The sequence below is a fragment of the Glandiceps talaboti genome, chromosome 2 (genome assembly GCF_964340395.1).
Source record: "Glandiceps talaboti chromosome 2, keGlaTala1.1, whole genome shotgun sequence".
Taxonomy (NCBI): Eukaryota; Metazoa; Hemichordata; class Enteropneusta; family Spengelidae; genus Glandiceps; species Glandiceps talaboti.
In genome coordinates this window covers 15,092,681-15,117,658 of record NC_135550.1, presented here as the reverse complement: position 1 = coordinate 15,117,658, position 24,978 = coordinate 15,092,681, and the positions used below count along the sequence as shown (strand labels likewise).

General features: G+C 37.3%; 1 protein-coding gene and 1 long non-coding RNA gene across 4 annotated transcripts; one reads left to right on the top strand and one right to left on the bottom strand.

The window, feature by feature from the left end:
• LOC144453852 (uncharacterized) lies at positions 1 to 12,409 on the top strand. Of its 2 annotated transcripts, XM_078145225.1 has the most exons (13): positions 12 to 96; positions 333 to 629; positions 1,416 to 1,685; positions 5,012 to 5,178; positions 5,510 to 5,586; positions 6,903 to 6,992; positions 7,152 to 7,254; positions 7,840 to 7,919; positions 8,203 to 8,399; positions 8,627 to 8,733; positions 8,869 to 9,022; positions 9,347 to 10,861; positions 11,637 to 12,409. In XM_078145225.1, the coding sequence occupies exons 2-12, from the start codon at positions 601 to 603 to the stop codon at positions 10,857 to 10,859; spliced, it is 2,787 nt and encodes a 928-aa protein (XP_078001351.1). In that variant the 5' UTR covers positions 12 to 96; positions 333 to 600; the 3' UTR covers positions 10,860 to 10,861; positions 11,637 to 12,409. The 2 variants fall into 2 exon arrangements, with proteins under 2 accessions (XP_078001350.1, XP_078001351.1); XM_078145224.1 differs by having other exon boundaries at positions 1 to 629.
• LOC144453854 (uncharacterized) lies at positions 8,634 to 24,678 on the bottom strand. Of its 2 annotated transcripts, none has more exons than XR_013482436.1 (3): positions 24,329 to 24,678; positions 21,290 to 21,414; positions 8,634 to 9,238 (listed from the first exon to the last, which is right to left on the bottom strand). It is a non-coding gene; the product is annotated as an uncharacterized LOC144453854 (long non-coding RNA). The 2 variants fall into 2 exon arrangements; XR_013482435.1 differs by lacking the exon at positions 8,634 to 9,238 and adding an exon at positions 10,817 to 10,931.
• Positions 24,679 to 24,978: the final 300 nt, after the last annotated feature.

Here is a 24,978-nt window from a genome sequence, read left to right as displayed (position 1 = left end):
TACTGACTAAAATGGAACGTTTGGATTTTACAAGAAAACATCAGTCTGAGACCAAAATATCAACAAACCAAGGCGGTAAATCCTACAGGTTTACCGGTGAAGTACCGTTCGTATTGTCCGGTCACTGCTGAGTTGACCTTGTACGACATACATGTATATGTGGAAATCCACTGGGCAGAACATTGAAACTAATTCGCAGGAAATTTGTTTGTGTTTTGTTTCTTGTCCCCGGTTGAATTTAGTACATCACCCATTACCCTTTCTAAATTTAACACCATGTGTCTATTTTTAGAGCATTGTTACTATAAATAGCCATTTTACTCTCCTTTCAGTTCATTTGTAAGTATTGGATGACAGGCTATGACGTCAAACCAAATCAGCGTTAAGGCTGCGCAGTGACGTGGTATGCCCATATATGGTTATACTATACACTGACTTGCTAATAGATGTCGTCTCGTTGTAAACCACGGGTTTTTCCCTCCCTAGCCCAGTCGACTTCTTTTTCTAGTTTTGTTGCGTTCTAGGCAGTCAGTTGTATGTAGACAGTCTGAGCGAAAACATCGTACGACACATTTGACAAATCCAGCGCTGGTAGCTGCGATGTTTTACCCAACTGCGGGACAGGACGGGTAAGAATTCACTACACTGTTATTGTTTTGGGTTGTTTTAACTAATAAGATTAGCACACAAGTTCAAGTTCAAGTTACGCCGCTGTTTAATTTAAATATATCCCTTGACATTGACTGTTGCAATGTGTGCCATAATAGCTAGTCGTATACGGACTCACAGCATCTTCATATTTATTTATTTATTTGTTTATTTATTTATTTATTCGTTTATTTGTTTACTGTCATGATGACTCAGTTTGTAGTTCTCGAGTATTATTTGAGTGTTGTGTTTATATATGTTGAGATCATCGCAACCTATATCTATACATGTAATATCACTCTGCACGCATGATGTAGTCCGTAGCGTAAAATGGCCATCCCTAACGGGCATTCTTCCTGCCTATTATCATGCTGCCGTGTGCTTCCACTCTGTCTATGTGTACTCCTTACGTTGAATCGTTTCGTCGATTCTTTTACAATGTCAGCTCTTTCAAAAAATTTTGCATCGCAGTTTCCTTTCTCTTTTCATTATTTTGTTTCACGTTTGTTTGTACGCATTTAATGAATCTCACGTGGTTATACAGCTGGCAAGCAACCTTTGAATTTATCTTTAATATGAATGTAATACACATAGTGACTACGGTCGATGTATAGTATTAGTGAAATTCTGACTGCAGGCAGTTACAATATTGGTTATTGCTGACTCAATTTACTCCGGAAATCAGCATATTTGTCATGTATGTTATTGCAAAAGTGTTTACTATTAAGAAGGTGGTTTTTATTGTGTGTATGTTTTACTTTCCGTAGGTCTTTCGGTAGCGTAGTATCTTCATCTTCACCTTTACAAGCACCAGTGTGCCTTGGTGGCCTAACACTGCCGGTCAGTGTGGCCGCATCGTCATCTTCACCTCATCACCTAGTTTCCACAGTAACACCTCTAGCTAATCACCACCAGTGGTCAACCCAGATGACATTGTGTCAGCAACTCGAGGGTAGTTCAATCAGCAGACAACAAAGTATCGTATCTAAAATGGCTACCACTACTACATCAAAAAACAAGAAGAACGCACCTTTCAGGTACACTATGAGTAATTATTATGTTAACACAGCCTTTGTTTGTTTTGCCACCATATACCCCCCCCCCCTTCAATCAACTACACCCTCCCCTTAATGATCATTATATTTGGGAATGAATTTCGAAAAGTCAAATTTAAAATTGCACACGTACGTGTACTATCGCTTACTATTATCCGATTGCATTTTCGGATATCATATACTCATGGTCTATTGCTGCTGAAAATTGTCAATTTAAGTGGTGGATATTCAACGCCGATGGGTGAAGAATTCCTCATTCATTCTGTGATGTTAATAACGGGGCAAGGAAGACTGTATCTCACACGTAGACTCATGCAGTCTTAATCTTTACGTTCTTTCAACGAGACGCATGTCTTCAGTAATCTCTTTCATTGACGTAAACGTCGGGAGGCAGGTTACCCTAGCAACGGAGTCCGCGTAAGCGACAGTAGGGAAAATTGATATAATGCGATTGATACAACTGATTTACATATAAGGGAGTATTCAATTTAATTTGAAAATTCTGACACTAATTAATATGTCTAGATCTCTTATTACTCTATGACTTCAAACAATTGGTCTTGTTATCTGTATCTCTTGGAAATTGACCTCATCGTTTCTAGTGCCATCGCTAAAAAAATAGTAATTATGTCTGTTTCAGTTATTCAAATTAAAGTTTTTTTGCCATGTCTGAAAAAAAAGACTCCTTGTTTAATGATTAGTTCCCGATCGGATGCTCCGCGATTTCGTAAATGGTGTTAAGGAGCAAACGGATTCGTGAGAAATTAATATTAATTAATGATATGAATAATTGTAGATGGTGATAATTTTTTAAAACGGCACGTGTCACCTAGATTCGAAGCTAATTGAATTGTAGTTGCCAGAGATAGGAATCTTTTTATAAAATATACTACATAGACACCCCATTAAAATGAATTTATCATCACACCGAGATCGTCATTTCACTATTGAAATAACCGGGGGGGGGGGGATAACGCTGTAAGACAATGAATGGAAGAAGAAACACTGCCCTCGAAAATAGTATTGTATTTATTAGCTGAAATTTTCAAATAGGTAAAAAAAAAAGGAGAAAAAGTGGGTTTTAAAGAATCACGATTCCGACATCTGTATATTTCTCCTCTTCTGAGTCGAACACTCGTATGAATACGTAAACACTATCGTGGACGTCATTTCCACCACTTCGTAACTATGGTAACCGTATATCTACGTGATGTGGAGGTAGACCAGCGAAATCAAAGGAACCGTCTTGAAGACTTCTAGAAAGGAAACGTCGTCACTGTGCTGGTGTCTGACACCGAGTTGTTGACGACGTCAATCGCAGCCTGGCAACTAATACTTCTTTCGGTGCTTGGATTTAGTCAAACAACCTAAAATGTTCTGGGTAGAGAGAGGGCGCTCTAACCAGTTTCCACAGTATATAGATTAAAACAGTACGTACGTGTGCAGAATATCTCAGGCTGTGGCCGAGACTACTAAATATTATTACACAGGACAATGTCATATCGTATGATCCCAATTTTAAGCTTTAATAGTAACATTCATAAAATCGATATTACTATTGTCTGATTAAGATAGATTTTATTGTTGTTGGTCTAGTGGGTTTTATCCGACGTTGCTGTTGTATGTATGTATGTATGTATGTATGTATGTATGTATGTATGTATGTATGTATGTATGTATGTATGTATGTATGTATGTATGTATGTGGGTGGGTGGGTGGGAAGGTACAAAACATGGACTTTGTATTCGTGTCGGACAAAAACAACGTGTCCGCAACAGTACTGTTACGGCAGTAGCAGTGTCTAATCTTAGAATGTCTGTAGACCATAGGAGCCCAGGAACTGTATTACAAATCAATCAATCAATCAATCAATCAATCAATCAAGCAATCAATCAATCAATCAATCAATCAATCAATCAATCAATCAATCAATCAATCAATCAATCAATCAATCAATCAATCAACAAACAAACAAACAAACAAAACAAATATGCACGGGTAACGGAAATGTCATTTTAAACTCATGGATAACTATCTATACACCTGTATATATACGATATACGAGCCTGTATCTATTAAAATAATATACTACAGTATGTATGTATGTATGTATGTATGTATGTATGTATGTATGTATGTATGTATGTATGTAGGTAGGTAGGTAGGTAGGTAGGTAGGTAGGTAGGTAGATAGGTATGATGCGACTTGTACACACTTGATGAGAAGGGGTTGTTTCTTTGTGCCGGTTATATAATAATAATAATAATAATAATAATAATAATAATAATAATAATAATAATAATAATAATAACGTCTTTTATTTCAAAAAAAAAAGAAAAAGGGTGACCCTGTTAGGTCCAGCCTAATCTTCCCAGGGGCCCTGAAGGAAAGGAATGTTGTTTGTTTTGTATATTCAATGTGCGTTTGTGTTATTATATAGTTACTAAAGTTGTTACACGAAATGAACAATGTTATGGAAAATGATACAGTAATTATAGTTCCTGTGTCCTAGAAACTATGAACGGACATGCAAACCATTTTACCACGAACAGTCCTCGTGTACAATAGCGCCACCATGTGTCAATATATATCAAAACATTCGACTTCTTTTTTGTAAGCGAGGCGTATCATAACCATACACAGCTACCAATCATTTTACTGTCTCACCAATGGAAGCTGGCCATCTTGTCATAATCTGGGGTCATGATAACTGACCTTCGCACACTGTGAATGCCAAATGAACGCGGAAGTGTACAACCGGGGTTACAGTTGGCCTACCTGTCGGCACAACAGTCACTGTCTCACAAACCCGAAGCATAAAGCATTTCCGCGGATAGTCCCTAACGTACGTGTGCTTTTAAAATTAGGATCACTTAAAACTCTCTACTATAGTAAGAAAATATTTTGGCTGCACTTTACTTCCGAAGCTAAAGACGGGATCTACGATACTTCTTTGATATCAATAGTGTCTGTGTGAAAGGTTGTAGAGGACTAGGGTACAGGGAAATCGTGGGGAGTATTCAGGGGTTTTCCCTCCAATAGACGTAGTGGAGGGCGTGTCGTTTAACCAGGTCAACCTATTTCATTCGTTGTAAATAATTAAACAAACGTCGACTGCCAACATTGTATTTGGTATAAGACTTACGATTGCAATAATTTCGATTTAGTTGTATCTGTCTCGTCCGCGTGTATTTTTACTTCACGTGTTCGATTCGTGATATTATTTTGTACAGTGTATTAGTTGGTGTTTGGTAGCAGTGTAGTACTCAGCTCTGATTAACGTTTCGTTTATTACAACGATGTACAGGTCCACTAAAGGAGCATCGAAGCAACGTCGAGATCTCATCAACGCCGAGATCAAGAATCTTCGCGATCTGTTGCCTCTAGCGGACTCAGTAAAAGCAAGGCTGTCGTATCTTCACGTTATGTCATTGGCGTGTGTGTACACAAGAAAGAGCAACTTTTTCTCGAAAGGTAAGTAATGTTTTAAATATATGTGTGCATGATTTGCGCCGAGACAAAGTGCAGGTGTTTTACGATCTTGGAGCCGTTACTGGTCGTTTTATCCGATTGAATTTCGAACTAACCGCGACTTTTTCGGACATTGTTGTTTTGTTTTGAAATTCTTCTGCCGTATTTCTTCTTCTTTTTTCTTCTTTCTTTTTAATTTTGAATCTCGTTATCAGAATTGCTTGGGTGTAAAATCCAAAACCATAACAATCTGGAACTGCCAATAAAATGAGTTATGACGACTTTTCAAATTTTGTGAAATTATTCTAAATCAACTTGTGATGTTTGTTTCCAGAATTCAACGATAAAGATTCATCTAGTGAAGTTGACTTAAAACACGAAGATTTTAAGCTACAATACGACTTTACTCCGGTAGGTGGTTTTTGTGTTTGTGTTTGTGTTTGTGTTTGTGTTTGTGTTTGTGTCTTTGTTTTGTTTGTTTGTTTTCGTTTTGGTTACATTGTCTAGCCCCTATTTCGCCAATGCTTTCGAAATAAAAGATCATATAGCGCCCAACACAGCTTTGTTTGGTTTGTTTTGTTTGCTTGTTCGTTTATTTGTTTGCGAAATTTGCGAAAGACATCATATTAATTCTAATTCCTTCAATTGCATCAGATCATAGCGTATTGGTCCTTAAAAAATTGTTTGGTTCCGGTTACCTGATCCCACATTGTTTTTCACTGCTAACCCTAAACTTTTTCGAGAAAAAATAAAATAAAATCGCGAAAATTATGAAGAGTGAGAAAGAGTGGATGCATCAACTTAAAAAGACAATATAAAACTATTCTTTCAATTTGTAATGGCTGTACATCTAATGGGAAGAAACCAATAACACACAGAGACCGTATGGAAAACAATGGAAAACATAACTACCTAAACTAGACACTCACATATGGAAAAAAAACCTATCGTGACCTATGGTACCCCACCTATTCTAAACATGATTGAGCGTAATCGCAAACACACAATTGTTTAGGCCGTCTGTTTAAGATAACTTAAACAATGAGAGAAAAAACAACAAAAATCAAAACAAAGAACACGAGATAGATATTGTGTGTTTGCCCCGTCTCAGGTCAATTTTTTGGATAAAATACACTGTATCCATGGCAACCTGTATGCGTCATAAGGAGTAGGTTAGAATTAGGGGTTTTCCCTTACTAGGTACACTCTCTTTGGCATTCCATTCTAAATTTCGACTTAAGGAAACCAACAAGTCGAAATATGCATACTTTAGACCAGTTGGAAGCATTCTTTGGGAACTGAAACTAGAGGCACATTTTTGGTATGCATATTTATGAAGTCTACAACTTAACGGAAGTCATGTGATCCATGTTTTTATTTTCTTTTGATTAGTTTTAATAAACGAGAACAAAGACAATTGACAAAGACAAAATCTTAGAAGGGTTTTCCCCTTATTTTTGTAAAGTTGAAGTAATGTGACCCAGATTACAATTTCGCTTTGTGTACTTATTTTCAATATTCAGATCCGTGGTCGCATACTTTTTTTCCTGCTTGCCATTTTGTATGAGGGGGGGGGGGTACAAAACTGAATCAGCTCAGGGGATCAGAGATATTGAGTTTTTTTTTAAGGGTTTTAAAAAAGAAGAAGAAATTAATACGACTGTCCGAACAAATGCTCCGGTAATATTCTGTACACTAATTCGGGTTTTCATTCAATCTTTTTGTAGGCAATCAACGGATTTCTGATGGTCGCCAACAGTGAGGGAAGACTCTTATATATCTCCGAGAACGTTACCGAATACCTTGGACACTCAATGGTAAGCAAAATACAAATGTGTTCATGTCGGATTTTATATGGTCTGTCAATTTGACGATTTACTCCTCTGTTTATTGTTATTAGCTCAAATGGAGGAAATCCGCTTTGTACACTTAAGTCACACCGGTCTTACGCATGTCATATGTTCATTTTTTCATAGATTGATTTGCTCACCCAAGGCGGCAGTATCTTTGATGTTGTTGATGACCGTGATCATGGAGTCATTCGTACTCAGCTACGATACTACGATGAATCTCAAACAGGTTTGTAGATTTTCATTGTTTGTTTGTTTGTTTGTTTGTTTTTGTCGTGAAAAATCCATAAACTGCACTTTGACGTGACTGTGCAGCTAAACTGCGAAAATGTTTGAGATCCATTGCAAGTCTAAGTCTGATACAAACTGTATACAAATAGTATAGTAATCAGGAAAATGGTGTTCGATCAACAGCAAGTAGTCCTATACAATTTCACGTTCAACTGTCTGAATCTCTCAGGACGTATTCAAACTTATACCTTAGGCTTGGATATATTCTCTGAAAAGTGATTCAAAATGCTCACATTCACTGTTGCTATTTTGCTAGACATGTTTGTGAAACGTATTCAGGTTTTAAAACTTAAAAAAAGCGTCTGCAAACACCTCAAAAATGACCTCCTTGGTTTAGGGCTTCACCTGTGTATTAACAGCCGACCGTACTATTGCTACGATTCAACGTTCTAGGTCTGAGGACTATATACAATATGAGCGCTATAAACAGTACAATAGCTAATCGCACTAACCCTGTGCCATAAATATCGCTAATACATACATGTATGTCTGACTAATTTGTTTTCTGTACTTTTTTTCATAGACGCCAAGGATCGTTCCTTCTTATGTCGCATGAACACATCTCGCTCTATGCGAAGACAAGACAACTGCAGTGATAATAAAGTGAGTTAAATCGTCATCTTACTTTCGTCTCGTGTGTGACACGGTGTCTGTGTTATTTTTAACTATACAACAGCTCAAAATAGCTTGTTGTACATGTTGAAGTTGAACTCATAGAAATATCTGGAAAAAATGTCACTAGTTTCAAATGTTAGACCTATCACCGGCAGGACATTTTCGTCAGTACAGTTCAGTTGCCAGGTTCCAGGTTGTTGTGGGTGGGGTTTTAGCATTAAAAACGGTTGTCACGACTTCTTATAATTGGTCATCCCCGTTTTCATTTCAGGTAATACATATTCAAGGTCGGTACCACTTTTGTTCATCGGGAAGTGGCTGGAACCCACTTCCCATCTTCATTGGGGTGTGTTCGCCAGTTTCTAGTGCTACCAGACTGTTAAATGGCAACGACAACACTTTCTTTGATACAATGGTGTTTGTAACCTACCATGCCATGGATTTGAAATTACACGACGCATCTTCAAGGTGAGAGAACTGTTATCGAATGAGAGAGAGAGGGGGAGGAGGGGAGAGAGAGAGAGAGAGAGAGAGAGAGAGAGAGAGAGAGAGAGAGAGAGAGAGAGAGAGAGAGAGAGAGAGAGAGAGAGAGAGACTGACTATGTGTATAAGATTGGCGTTTGATTGTATTTGTCAATTTGATTCAGAAAAAAAGTCGCATAAAACTAATAATTTCATACATAATTTTATTTCAGTATTATGTTCCATCTCGGATATTCTGCTGATGAGCTGTATGCTACGTCCTGGTATAATGTTGTGTACGCTGAAGACGATGTCGTCACCAGAACACACCACCAATATTGTAAGTATAAGTTACACATTTACGTCAGCATAATAATGGTTATAATTTTAGTTTCAAATTTATTACTATTCCAGTCTAATATTATTAGTTGTTTAATTCTAACATGTTGCGTCTCCCCTCTTTTTTCCTGTATAGTGGTCCATCAAGTACAGCAGGGGCGTCAAAATGGCTGCGAGTTTGTTGTTCGTCTGCAGCGAAAAGATGGCAGTGTTGTGAACGTGTGTGTTAACGCCACTAGCAGACCTGATATTGCCGACACACCGATAGTCTTTGAGAACCGAGTTGTAAGGTAAACCATCTTCAAATAATGTAATACTCTTTTTCAGAAACATGAAAAATCAAGAACATATATTGACGGTGACATCCAATACAATATTGTAACTGTCGTTCAAAAACTCTACCTTCCGTACAAATGTTATTCAAAATGCGTGGCCAACTGATTTGACCCGCCAAGATTGACGCCAACGTAATGCTACCAGTTAGCTTGGAGAATTCTTTAAATTTCCTGGAATATAATAAGAAAAGACGAGAATAGTGGTCAAAACATTGAATTTCCAGCTCATGTACATGTATATGTTTCTAAATCTTTCGTTCAATGTTTGTCTTTCTACAGTGAGAGTGAAATGCACTTCTATAAGGTCCTTCAACAGAACATGCTCACAGAAACATTGCCGATGACATCCATGCACGACTCGTTCTTCCAATCTCGACCATCTCTCCGAAATTCTGACGTATGGCCCGTCGAACTACCGTCTCAGGAAGAAGACCGACAAGACTACTTTCCATCGTCGAGCGGCGAAGGTCCTGGAGACCTAAACCAGTCGAACTACATTACCACTCCTCCACCCCCATCAGAGTCTTCGACAACACCAAGCCCGGGTGTAATGTTTACGGCTCTGAAAGACCTTACCATGAAAGTTGTACGGACTCGACTGAAACGGCGACTCAGCGAACAATCGGGACAGGAGCCACCACTGAAAGCTTGTCGATACGACGAGTCCGACGATGACTCCAGCAAGTATGACGTGAAAGTTCGTACTTATGCTATGCCATTGACATCGTCTTTCGGTCGCAGCATCAGCCGAAGTAACTCTAGTTGTATGTTTTCACCACAAAGTACAACAACATCGAGCCATACAAACAGTATTGGTAACACAGCATCCATGGTTGACATAGTACCGACAAGCGGTAGCCAAAACCGTCTCCACCAAGACAGAATTGTGCCACCACCAACTCCAATTACACCATCAAGTCGAGCTGATGTAATGTACGCGATGAATATTCCACATCTTGTGCAAAGTAATATCAGTTTAAAACAAGAAATTGCAATACCGGACAGTCTTTTGACACCAGACCCTTCACCGACAATTGAACTAAATTCAGCGAACGGGTCCACGGCTATTGCTCCGTCGCGTTTCACCTACAATGTGAACCCGGTGCAAGGACCACACTCGTCTAGTCATTGCAAGCGTAAAGTCCGAAGTCGTTTACCCGACGAAGAGAAAAGTCTGTCGGACGAAGACCTGAACACACTTCGTGAATTAGCAGCTACTCTTCTCGGTGAGACCAAATTAAATAATGACAAATACACTAGTACCATACAAACCGAGAAAGAGAGGGAAACTTTGAAAGAAATTACAAAAGATTTAACCAAGAGAACTGAAAACGTTTTGGATAATGATCAACATGTACCGTCAGAAAATACTCTCCGAGTGAAAGACAATGACTGTTTACAGGAATCGTCACTATTTACTGACCAATCTCCACTTTACGCTCACGACTCACCTGAGAGTAGTACTTCCACAACTAGCGATAATTACATACCGTCGCCGACAGCAGTGACGTCAAAATCTCCTTCATTGGCAGCTGCAGGACAGCCAGGAAATCTTCATTTCAGCTTTGAATCTGCAGAGCAGATACAGTTGAACTTTCTGAATAGCGACCAGGAGTCGTGTCCGAGTGAGCAGTGCTTCTCTGATGAGTCCGATGCTAGCAGTTTTATAGACGAATTAGAAAGTTATGATATGGAATTAACTTCAACCCCATGTAACATTACCCCAAGTCATGGGGAACTTGGGTTCTGTGAACTCGATACAAATTCTGCTGTACATCCATTCCACCAATAAATGTAAGTATTGGCATCGATGTGCTTTTTTTCAACTAGAAACTCTGAATATGCCTAAATCGTTGTTCCTGGACTTCAGATAACAAAAAAAAAACGAAAACAAGAACACAAATAGCAAAGAGACTGACGCAAGTCTATTGGTTGTATTGCAGCCGATCTAACTTATTGATTTATTTACTAGAATTTTACACGCGATATAACTTGCTTGCAAATCGTTTTCTCTCAACACCATCCAATGATAACTTGTTTTTTCTTAATGTGTAATAATTGGTTATACTCCCCCACATTAGACAATTTATATACGGCGCAGTTACGGGTACACTTTAAGTTAGTTTTTTGTTCAGGGTTGACCACGCCAAAGAGCCGAACAAAAACCTCTTTATTTCGCTAATACATGTTCACAACGTTTCCATTTTCCACATTGACGACTTCCCAATCTCAGTAAAACTGCGATTCATGTCGGACTCTCTTCAGTTGGCGATTCGGGCAACATATTCACCTAGGGAAGGCGTTTAAAGCTTAAGAAGGCAACTACCACAACGACTCTTGGCAAGTAGCTGGAAATCCCCCGTTTATGTGATGGAATGACCTCCGCTTGAAGTGTCCCAATCACACCCTCCAATCTGTCAGCTTGCCTGCCACAAATTTTCAAATTTTGGTTTGGAATTCCGACCGATCTCCATCGAGTGTAGTGATCGTGTTTCCCCCTATTTTTAATCGCCTGAGAGTCGTTTCCCAATACTAATGTTTTTTATATCTCCCTTCTATCTGTTTACAGGATGTGGAAATCCCTGTCTGTGAGTTTGTGTGTACGAAATAAGTCTACGACTTGCAACGTGTATGGCATATTGTCATGTTAAACAAGAAAGAACTAGTCATCCAACCAATATTAGTATTGATATAGTTGTCAAATGTCTACTTCGGGGCTACAAAATAGTTTCCTACTGCGGTATCTTCGCACTCTCGTAGAAGTAAACAGAAGTGTCCAGCAGACCTTTCGTCTCTTCATTCCGCATCTGGGGATCAACTCACGGAACGATCTTTTTCATAAACATATTTCTTATAGAATTTCCAACATTTACTCTTCTTTAAATGCTTACAAATAAAAATGTTCGTTGTTTATCATTTTAAAAGGTACTTTGAATTGCGAACAGATGTTTGCTAACGTCAGAGAGAACTAATTGTAGTCAAGGAACACGTCGTCTACATGTTACACCATGTTGTGGACTAAAACATGGTATTCGACCTTTTCAACTCCTTTGCTGCAAGTTTGAAGCGTTCAAAAAATCAATATTCTTGTTAATGACTACGAATTAAATAATTTGATACCATGTAGTTTTCAGAATTGTGCTTCAATAGATACTATCTAAATAATCAAATACTAGTACATAATTTTACAAATTTGTGTAAAAAAAAACTTATATAAAATGAAAAAAAAAATAAGGTGAACATAAACTTAACGTCACTCTATTACTCAGATTACACATTTTATACGTGTTTACACTGACAGGCTGCTGTGTATTTCAATACACGTCACACACATATACACACACACACATATATATATATATATATATATATATATATATATATATATATATATATATATATATATATATATATATATATATATATATATATATATATATATATATATACACGTGTGTGTGTGTGTGTGTGCTGATTGACAACTTGGCTCAGGGTTGACGGCCATGCTGGGTTTTGGTCATTTTATCCGCTTCTGCCACTGCCTTTTCATACCACCATATCGAATATCAGACTCAATCCTCTATTCAATAGGGAGCACTTCTACATCTCTTTCTTCCAATGGTGGATTTTAGTTGTTTATAAAATCTTATTGTTTTGACGACTTTCTTCACAGTCTTGTATTTTATTCAAGTTTATTGAAGATTTGAGACATGCTTGTTAAATCCCTTAATATATATACCATTGAGTACATTTTACTAGGTTACCTTTTGAGCCGAATTTTTTTGTCGTGGTTTTTTTTTTTGCGAGTACAGTCAGGTACTGGTTGCCTATATTTATCAGAAATTGAGTCAATTTTTATAATTAATATCTGAATTGTGGTTTATGGTCAAGTTAAGAGCAGGGCTCCAAAGGCTGTATGAAATACTTCTATATCTTTAATCTTGAGCATTTTAATGTATGAAATACAATACTTTGCTTTCTAGTATACTTTGAAAGCCTGTAATAATTGCCGGTCAATTAATTATTTAATCCAGAAAAAATGTTTATATTTTGTCAAGAAGTTACTTTTTTTAGATTAGAGAGAGAGAGATATTTGTGTATTTTATTATATATAAGGAATTTGAATGTTTAAGATGTATGTGTATTGGGCGGGTACTATTAAACTTAGTTAATCCCCACCATAATAAGTTGTTTCTGTTGAATTGAAGTGATCGGATGTTCATTTTAGACCATGTGACTTATATAGTTTGTATCCGATGAATTTATCGCTATGGCGTACTTACAATTGTAGATGCAGCTTTCCTACTTAAGATTTGGAGCGAGAGAAAAATGATGCGATGTGTTTCAACTTATTATATATAACGGGATTTGAGACTTTTGTAAGTTCATACTCTAAACATATCAGAGAAAATAAAACAATCTTAAATGGTATTACGTTAGTGGTTTTGGGATGATTATTTTAGGAGAGAGAGAGAGAGAGAGAGAGAGAGAGAGAGAGAGAGAGAGAGAGAGAGAGAGAGAGAGAGAGAGAGAGAGAGAGAGAGAGAGAGACAGACAGACAGACAGACAGACAGACAGACAGACAGACAGACAGACAGACAGACAGACAGACAGACAGACTGGGCGAGTCAGATGGATAGACAAAACTGAGACAGATATAGACAGACATAAAGAAAAGACAAACAGACAGGCAGGCAGGCACAGACAGAAAAAGAGCGAGAAACAGAAGCGATGGTGGCGGACAGACAGACGGCTAGACAGGGAGATAGAGAGACACACAGACAGAGAGCCTACGATACGAGCATAGAGATCGAGACAAAGAAATGATTTATATACGGTATAAACAGAGCGACAGACTCAGAGACAGGTACATATTCAAAAATACAGAAACTATACAGTACAGACACAGTGTGTGACATATGTGTATTGTCCTTTGATCGGCCATTCTCTCTGTTCGCCTGCTTGTAACACAAATAAACCCGTATGTCCGGGTCGACTATCGGTACCATCTTTTGAAGAACAGATTGTGACCCCTGTTACAACATTACTTTACATTCAATCAAAATAAAGAGGGTAGAAAGTCTGATGGATCATGTAGCCTAAGAATGTGAAAGGACAGTATGGAAAATTACAAATAACAGTTATCGTTGTTCAGTTACTCTCAATTTATGTATTGGAGAAAGGTTTCTGTTTAGTACATAACAATCGACCATCCCCAGTCGGAGAATTACCAGACCGTCATCTCCTACACAACATATGTACACGGATATTGATGTATATACGGATGTAGCATGCAGATATAGATACCTTGATACTGTCGTGGGTGAGTATTGACAAAAGGTGAACGGACATGACTGATTGTACACTTTTAGAATTGAATTAGAGCTGGGGAGCATACATACATACATACATACATACATACATACATACATACATACATACATACATACATACATACATACATACATACATACATACATACATACATACATACATAGTTAGTTATTGTATTCACTGTACTACTTAAACATAGATACATTATAATGGTGGCACGCCTTTGAAGGGGAACAAATTCAATTTTGTCCTAACTGCCAGTGAGTCACGAAAAGTCACTTTCACTCCTCTAAATGTGACTTGTATAGATATAAAATTATTCAAAATTAGCAATGCACCGTCCTCTGTACACTGGGGTAGGGAATTCTGGGTATGGTGCTCAAATACCTATGCACCAGTGCCTCTATCTATCAGTCCGTCTATTGTTTCTGTCTAATCCGTCTATACTTTCTACCTAACTTGCAGATTGAATCAGGTAGACGCAATTAATAACATCCAAAGAGAGAGAGAGAAGATTTTGTATTTTTTTTGTAAAACATCAGTTGAAGATGAATTTCACGTTTTACTCTGTTGCCCACTTTATTAAGATATTAGGCACAAAATCATTCCATTGTATTACGGTAACAATCCACTTTGATAAGTTTACAAGAATACAAGACTTCTGAAAACCACCAATATTCAGACTTAGAGAAATATTGCACCCTTTTTACACTCGGCATTCAAAATCCGAGTCGATAATGAATAGTATACCATGTCCGTCACAGCTATTACTACCACATTGATTATTTTTTGTTTTGTCATGTTCAGTGTCCATTTACTGTATATCTTTGTACATTTGTACCTAAGGGCAGTGGCCAAAGTACCGAATAAACCATATATATATAACCTAATCGACTTGTAAGGTAGAAACAACAGATACAGGCACTGTAATGCTCTTGATGACAACAGCATAGATAATGTATTGACTTACTGGCATGAATTATATATATCTATAACAAAATAAAATTAACTTATTCTTTCGCCCATATACAAATATACAATCATATCAGTTACTCTTTCATTTAGTCAATTCCTTAGGTGGATTTATTTTTTTTTAAAATCATACTATCTAGACCTAGCAACATATACTATGCGTACCAAATTTAAATTTGAACTAAGGGTTCCTGAGATAATGGTGGTATTGAGAAAATGCTAATCACATACACATTAATATTAGACTTTGTTCACTGAGAAATTGCTATATATAATAATGTACACCTGGAAAATACTAGCATTAATTATCTCCACGAAATCCAAACATATCAATTATTTGCAACTTAGGGTGCCTGATAAGCACGGAATTCTCTCAAACACTGACATAAACCACATAATATTCATTCGAACCAATGGTTCTGGAGAATATAAAGACACAGACACGCAGAGACAAACAAACACACGAACAGACAAACACACGAACAGACAGACAGACAGACAGACAGACAGACAGACAGACAGACACTGAGACAGACGACAGCCCCAGAACATAAGCATCCCCATGGGAGTTCATTTACTCTTTGAAGAATCCTTTCACATGTCGGTCTCTCTTTTATATAGTTATTTTATCAAGCCTGTGTTGGACTCAGATATATACTGTGTTGTGTAGCCCCGGCTATAACAACCAACACGTCACATTTTAGTTCAAAAAGTTGGCGTATTGATTGTCACAGGAAAACAACTAAACTGTCGAAGTACAGTTAATAATACTGTAACAACTGTTCTAAACATGAAAACGCTTGAAAGATCTCGGGTGGGTACGGTACGTAAACGTTTGTAAGATTGAAACCAACGAATTAGGTTCGCTAAACCACGAATCGAAACCTGTTCCTTCGATAACAATAGATCGTCTGTACTAAGAATTCACTACAGGTATATACCAAGAAGTACTGAGTAACACGGTGTCTATGACGCGCAGTTATCAGGGGTCAAAACTAAACGGTAGCATGCTAGCAGGAAATAATCTACCAGGAAATTCCTTAGATTATAATTGTCTCTTCAAAACACTATCTAAATTACATTCTTTGGCCAGATTTACACTATAACGAGAACTTTTACAAGCTTGTGTTTTTATATTTCCAGTCTGGCTGAGCCTGGTTTATTAGTTATAATGTGTCTGGGTAGAATTATAGTAATTAATTTATCATATACACATACAGGTAGTATGATTTAGCCGTTCATTGATGGTCTCCAGTGGCAAGGAAAATACGCCTTTTCCTTCAATTATTTTTCATTTCCCCGTGTTTTGTATCAGATTTGTGTAAATGTCCGTTTTGTTCCGTTTTCTTTTGTTAACTTTGTATATTTTGTATTGTTCTCAGTATCCATTGTCTAGTATTGTTTTGGTTGGACAAAGTACACGTACACTGTAGATGTGTAGATTGACTTTACTCATTAATATATTCATTTTGTACGCCGTGCAATTAGTATATTTTTCTAGTATAATATTGCAAGGACCATGGACTAGCTTAGTTCGAAGTGGACTACTAGCATATCCACAGTCCTCACCAGAATTACTGTCTGTAATTATTTGTGTAAACAATAATTTATTCTTATTTATCTTTGTGTTTTTGGTGAATTAAGGTTTTTAAGTAAATTAAAGATAACACAGTCGATTATTATAACATACCGGATTCATTCAAAATCAAACTGTGTGACAAATTTGTAAAAAAAAATGGCCGAACAACAGCATATAGTGTGGACATCACGTTGCAGGCTACTGCAGCTGTTCACGGACTGGCTCTGTTTGATACAACCCGACACAGAAACAAATAAGAAACAACACAGTCTACACCTTATAAGATAAGCAAGATGAATAGTCATTAATGACAGTTTCTTGCGACATTTTGTCTTTAAAATGAAATTAACTAACGTGTCACCATGCAGACATCAAACACAGACATATAAGCAATGGCTCCCGAGTGTGTGTGTGTGTGTATTGTTGCAGCGTGGTGGTGTATTATATTCACTGTACCAAGAAATTGTAATACATTGTATTGCTATCTTAAAGTGTAGCATGTGCAGTTTCTGTTGGTTTCTGATTTGTTGTATCAAAGAGAGTCAGTGAACAGCAACCTGCAACGTGCTGTAAATTATATTCAATAAATTTTGTACTCACATTGTTTTTAATTTACACGGTGACGTTTGATTTGAATATTGGCAACTGCTACTGTTACCCCCCCCCTCCCCGATATTATCAATAGTCTGTCAATGACCCGAGTATTCTCCTTATAACTATTATCATCTAACGATAAACCAATTAACGAACTTGTTGATCAAAACATCACAAATACTCATATAACCATGGACATATTTCATTGAACGCTTTAATTATCGCTTTGATTAATTGGATAGTATCGGCCAACTCCTTTGTACGAGTCAAAACTTTTGTAGCAAATTGTACGATCGTTAAGTTTAACTTGAAATATTTAACAGGATTTTAACACCCCATGGGCATTTGACTGTTGACATTATTTAGTCAAGGTACGGTCAGTACGAAGTTGTCATGAATACTAAATACTGAATTGTAATGTTTGAGCAACGAATTCCCTTGTTTGAACTTACAGGTGAGCTGAGAACGGTTGTGAACAATCTGATTGAAATCTGATGTGATGTGGTGAAAGCGACAGATGCCTTTATTTACCAGTATTTCCATCGTTTTGTGACGTTTTTTTTGATGGACATATAGACGTAAATAAAGACATCTAGCCGCTTTTACCACATCGTATATTAATCAGATTGGATTGTGGGTAGATGACGTTATCATTTGCTACAGTGGTTTCACCATGAGCATAGAGTTTATAATAGACGGCGTATCAAGTTCGATGAGACTGACCACAAGGTGTTATGTTCAGATAAACCATGGACGTATTAGATCACCCATGGATAAACACATACAGATTGAACACAGTCGTTGCTCCCAATGCGTCTGTTCTACATTAGGTTAATGATGTAAACAATAGCTGTATCCACTCTAATAATATAGGAGTGATTACCCAGGAGAGATTATAGTAACATATGAATAAAACTGAGTTTTAAAAATTATCAATAAAAAAATGTATAATATCAACTAAAGTGTATTCTTGTTGAATAAATTTACTCGTTGCTCTTTGCTCATTATAAAGTTCCATTGTCTGGCTCATTAAAAATTACAAAATTTGGACAGGAATTAAGCAAAATGTGACAGAATTGCATTTGCAAGTCATGACAGAGCGGGCAATGAAATATAAAATGGGATTCGCCCTCAATTGAATCTGTATTTAACATAACCCAAATAAGCGAGACTGTAACATTCACCCATAAAACGAACTTTTTCCATTCTTTTGTGAAGAGACCCTATTCCCAACTGAACTAAAAGAGTTCAGCGTTCAGCCCTGGACAAATCTTAATCTAAATATTTCTTTTACGGCCGTATACTACCTTAAAATACGGAATGCTATGCCTCTACGGCTACATCTTACAACTTGGTAGGTCTATAGCCTAAGTATAGGTGTTTGATTAAATAATAAATGTAGTTAAATATGTCAATGTATAACCTGGTCTCATTATACAGTAAAATATTGATAAGGTTTTAGGACTACAACTGGGACAAATACCTTAGACCTGTATGCAATTTTGGTATTAGTGAGCCCAGTATTAGATACACATATAACTGTCTCATTTGTCATCAATGTAAAAATGGTCATTTTTGTGTTTCCGAACACGGGCAATAAATATCCCTTTTCGGAAAGTTGAATTTAGTGCGCGATGGATTTACGTAACTGTTATGAAATTTCGCTAGACTTGCGTTCCGTTGTTGCTCCGATACATTTTTTTTTCGTATCAGAATTGCTAGCCGCTATCGAAGTAAACATTAAATCGTTGTCTAGTCGGTTCACTGTATGAGAACATAGTACGATAACAGATCAAATGAAATTCAGAAATTTAAAAGATTTTTTTTTTCATTTAAAAAAAAAGAAGCCAATATTGTTAAAGTGGGTTTAGCCTCGTGAAATATTAACATCCCTGTTTCGCCTTGGGCGAGTTGCCACCTGTTTGTGAGAGGGGGTATATGAAAGCAGACCTAGAGGTCATTTTTGAAACCCCGAACATGCTCAAACTCATTCTCTCATCATAGAAGGGACACAATTCGGAACTGTGTCCCCATTGTTGTCTGGAAGTACAAAGTACACAAATTCTACACACTAAACTTAGTAAGTAGCAAACCGGCATCGTCAGTATGGTAGAGTCTGAGTAATTAAGATTGTGGCTTTTTTTCCCAATTTGTGGCGACAAAAAAAAACACGCCAAAATTCCATTTTCATGTCAAAGACCGGGTGAGACTTCTAACATTCTCCAGACATGATTTGATATGTTTTAGTAGTTATAAAGAAATTTAATTTCGTTAAAAAAAAAAATCATGAAACGACAGGTTGCACCAAAAACCATAAAGTTACATACTTTGCCACTTGAAAAAAAAAAAAACGTATTAAAATATATATCCATTGATATGCACAGACCTACATACCGCTTGGCACACCTTTCCCGTCAGAGGGTTTTCCCCTCTATAGCCCGCATTGTTTATTGACTGACACATAGTATTTCGTCACAAAATTGGTGGCCTATCACCTATTAAAGTTTAATACGTGGCCTGGCACGCTCTTTTGATTTTCTCTTTCCTTCATTTACGCTACCAAACTAAAGTGTACAACTGATTTAACAATTATAAAACGTTGGTGCTGTTTTCAAGCCCAAATGTCGAAACAAAAAATGTTGTCTCAATGTAAATATGAAATGAGTGGTAAAATTGGTCCATATTGTTGCGGCCTGGCCGGAAGTGCATTAAAAATTTCCCAGTCGCAGGCAAAATTTTAATTACATTTGATTCCGTTGAAATTTCACAAGATCACTAGTTTCATGTCGTGTCGCATAGACCTCGGACCACAGTGATCTGAGTATAGACTAAGTCTTTTCTGTCTGTCTGTCTGTCTGTCGAAATACTTTAAGCATAAATCTAATACTCGAAGAAATCAAACCAAGAAAGAAAATTATTGATGTTGACAGTCGACAAGCAGGAACATTCAAGACAGGGCATCATGGAGGAAATATAGACGTGAACTTCTTAGCGTTGATTATTATGTACGTGAAAAAACAATAATGTTTCCAATTGCCCAATTTACTTGTGAGGATTGACAATTAATGTATAATGGTAAATATTTTATAAATAAGTTAACTATAATCGTCTAGTGTCATTTTGGGAACGAGCAGATATTTACGGAGGGGGGGGGGGGGTGAACATTCTGATTATCTGAAATGGGGGGCGCTAGAAATTTTGTTCTTGAATTATTGCTCAAATAATTTACACTTCATTTTCGTATATTTAATTAATATGCAGATGATAGCGTTGCTATAATCGCCCTTGCTGTCTCTCCTGTCTAGTCGCTGTCTGTCTGTCTGTCTGTCTGTCTGTCTGTCTGTCTGTCTGTCTGTCTGTCTGTCTGTCTGTCTGCCTCTGTCTCTGTCTGTATCTCTCTGTCTGTCTCTCTCTATGAGAGGACAAAATATATACTGGAGAGTATTAAAAGTGAGGTATTGAAGACAATATTGAAGTACTTTATGGCTTGAAATTATGTGAATGGTTTCATGTTTACATTTTACATTTTTACAGATATCTCTATCTAGCGTTCAAGAAAGTACGAACATTCTTGGGTTCTTTTCCGAGTCGGGGGTGAAGTGGGGCATGGAATTTTATATGAGGGGAAGGATGGGGCTGCGAAAAACAAATTAAACGCAAAATATTTTCTCCAGGTCCCCCTGCCGTAAAAATCTGCTTGTTTCCAAACCAAACTATAGCAAATGTTTTAATTTTCATATTACCTTATTGTCAGAGCACAGTTCCATTTTTAATCCCTGGTTCGTCTGGTCTCGCCTTTGAAATATATTATGCACACCACGAAACAACCTTGGTAGTATACATATTTCGCTGAAGTTTGAGGTAAAGTCTAAAAAAGAAGTGCCAGTCAGGACTTACATACAGTTGGTATAATCCAGTACGGCAATAATAGTTGTACAGTGGTTGCTCACATTTAGTTCACAAATCACGTAGCATCAAACAAAAAAATGAAGTCATGACAAAATCGAACAATGGTCGTTTGCGAGGGGGAATTTTCGGGACGGGAGAGATGGTTTCGCCACTCAATGTAATGAGGACAGAGGAATAATATCTGACAGATCTAGTGATTCATTAGAGTGCGATACTGCAAATGATGTGATTGTCAATATGTTGATATTTATAGTAGACACCTTATCCACATCGACGTAAAAGTTAGATTGAGGGGAATGAGGGGGGGGACAGACAAATGGACTGACAGAGGCAGATCTATCTATAAAAAAATTAAAAAAACAGGGACTGAAAGAAAAAAGAGACCGGCAAAGATCCAACAGTAATATAGATATACACTGGGACACACAGATGCTCTTTTATCGTTTCGAGAGGACGGGTGGAGAGAGAGAGAGAGAGAGAGAGAGAGAGAGAGAGAGAGAGAGAGAGAGAGAGAGAGAGAGAGAGAGAGAGAGAGAGAGAGAGAGAGAGAGAGAGAGAGAGAGAGAGAGAGAAGGGGGGGGGAGAGCAACGTAACCCTCCCAGCACAACTGTTCCATCAACTCTATATTGCATATTTCACTTTTTCGCAGAAAACCCCCTGCCCTTTTGAATGGTACTACTCTTAGCTGTTGCCGAATTCTATTTTGAGTTCTATGTCCAATACTCTTGCTTTCTATAGGAGAAGGTTTACATCAGTGGTAGTGTTATGATATCATGATTCATTCGTAGGTCAATTATCGTGAAGTAGGTTACTTGAACTTTTTATTGCACTCTCGCGACACACTCCAGTGTATCTAGTACACACATTGGTTAAAGGCCAGGGTTTCGATCCCAGGTTCTCGCACTAGTGCTATATCTTATCAGTGAAGCCACGAGGATTGCATTAGTCTGAATGCCAACGTGCCAAGGTGGTCTAACGAGAGAGATCTGAAAAATTCGATTAAGGATAACACAAGATCGTAATCCGAACCTATGGACCTAGTCGTTTACATACGTTTACATCGTCGTAAGAACTACATACCTCTTTACGACACCACCCTAGACGCATCGCAAAGCGTGGGCGTCAAAGGAAAAATATACGCTGACCTGCGAGACTGATACATATATACCTATAGATACCAGTAGTAACAAATTAACACAGAAATATGACAAATTAATCATAAATCAATCAAACAAGCAAAACTGCCATCATCGACCATATTAGACCATACTAGTGATTTATATACATCAAACAGACATAGGTATATCGGCGTACAAAACTTTTAATTGACGTACGTGGGAAAACTACGACGGTAAACATTATTGATCATGGTTGACCGTTTACTTTTCTCTTTAGTATTGTTTCAGATCATGCAACGAAAGATACAAAGTTAACACAGAGTTACTGAGCCTAGTAGTCTGCTATAGCTTTCAGGCGTATGAATGACAATACATCTGACCACTTAACTATAGAGGTCTGAGACAATGCTTGTACTTTCCACGGTCGGGCATACCAAGTCATGGATCCTAATACTGTACTGCCATGTTACGCTTCTTGAGGTAGTAAGTAATACAATCGTGAGCATTGTGTACCACCACCACCACACAAAGTGACGAACCAGGTTTTGGCATCATACAATGTAGTGTGGAGATGACTGTATAGATCAAAGTTTAGACAGCCATGTAGAGTCGACTTGAAGCGATCTTATCATGAATACTCAAATCACACAGAACAGCCCATGGGTGACTATTGAAGGAGATCTTGGACCAAGACCTGCAAATAATTGTACATCAAACAGCAACAACAGCTCTCGACAACAAGGTCGATGACGCTTGCCGACGACGACGACGGCAACGGCAACGGCAACGGCAACGGCAACGGCAACAACAACAACAACAACAACAACAACAACAACAAAGGTCCAGTCACCCATAACTCTTCCACAAATATTCGGTGTAGCCATGTCCTAGAAAGGTTCAGCGTAACGTTTGCAAAAAAAAAAACAGTTCCATGACCTAATTTACGACAATAATAATGAAAAAGGGGGAATTGTAGGGACTCTTTCGATGTTTCATGAGTCATATTGTGTCAAGAGTATCTGACCCTCAGTGATACCATGATTGCATAATTTAGCCTTCGACATAAAGGTTGCCATAAATTGTCAACCCATTAATTTTTAATCAATTTTTTTTAACCCTAATACTAGTAACACCAGGGTTAGCTTTTCACGTGATAAAGTTTAATCAGTGTGTATAATTTGAGTGGTCGCTAACTCTACTTGTTGGGTTAAGCGTTGTAAAATTGACGAAATTTATTTATGTTCATGTTATTTTCACAGTTGGTTATACGTCACCTTAGTATACTAGTATTACTACTTCTTCTATTTTACATGTAATTCTAATCTGAAGATTAGCATAGACATTCACTATCCTGGGCATGGGCTAACAGTCCACGTTATTACATTGTCACAAATAGCAAGTGTTTTGCTTGACGACTAGTTTTGACTGATACAACCTATATGCATACGTACTCCATGTACTACATTACTTGTAACATTTCCCTTGCAAAATCAATCAATCAATTAATCAATCAATTAATCAATCAATCAATCAATCAATCAATCAATCAATCAATCAATCAATCAATCAGTCAGTCAATCAATCAATCAATCAATCAATCAATCAATCAATCAATCAATCAATCAATCAATCAATCAATCAATCAATCAATCAATCAATCAATCAATCAATCCATCCATCCATCCATCCATCTTTCAAATAGTAGTATAATTCTCTTTATTTAAAAGCGCGCGAATAATAGTACGCATACTCACCATCCGATCTCATCCATATGGTAATATATTGCTTGCCATCAACCCACGGTCTGAGACCGGTCTTTGCCCTCATGTAATGGTATGTACTCAAACAAATTTATTAAATGACAATACTGTTGTATCATCGGGCCCAATGAACGTCAATCACCAACCAGCAAACGTGTACTAAGTAACAATCCAGGGATTACAATGTAACGAGGTGGGAGCCGAGTTAACTTTTTATTCCTTGATTGTTTCATATTTAGCATTCACATTCCAGTAAACATTGTCCTCATGATACCTGTAACATCCCCAAGAGATACTATCTTGACCTGCTATATACTTGACCTGGCAATAAATCAACTTGAGGAGGTATGTAAGGTTGCTAAAGCGTAGAAATATACAATAGACACCCCTAGAAAAGATAACCGAGTTGTTTATCTTTCCAGCGATGTCTATTGTACTACAAAAAAAAAATTAAAAACATGTTTTTCCAATAACATGACTTCAGGAAATAGGGTAGGTAATAGGTTGGGATTTTATTTCATTTTACATTTTATTTTATTTTAATTACTTTAACCCCAAAGACAAGATACCCGTTGGCTACAATATTTCAGAAACTGTTACAGTTGATGAAGTGTATACGTAAAATGACGATAATTATGTATGTG

Coding starts and splice junctions, on each gene's coding strand:
- LOC144453852 (XM_078145224.1), top strand. CDS start 601: ATGTTTTACCCAACTGCGGGACAGGACGG. Junction 5,179..5,509: donor GAGCAACTTTTTCTCGAAAG/GTAAGTAATGTT, acceptor GTTTGTTTCCAG/AATTCAACGATAAAGATTCA. Junction 9,023..9,346: donor TTTGAGAACCGAGTTGTAAG/GTAAACCATCTT, acceptor GTCTTTCTACAG/TGAGAGTGAAATGCACTTCT.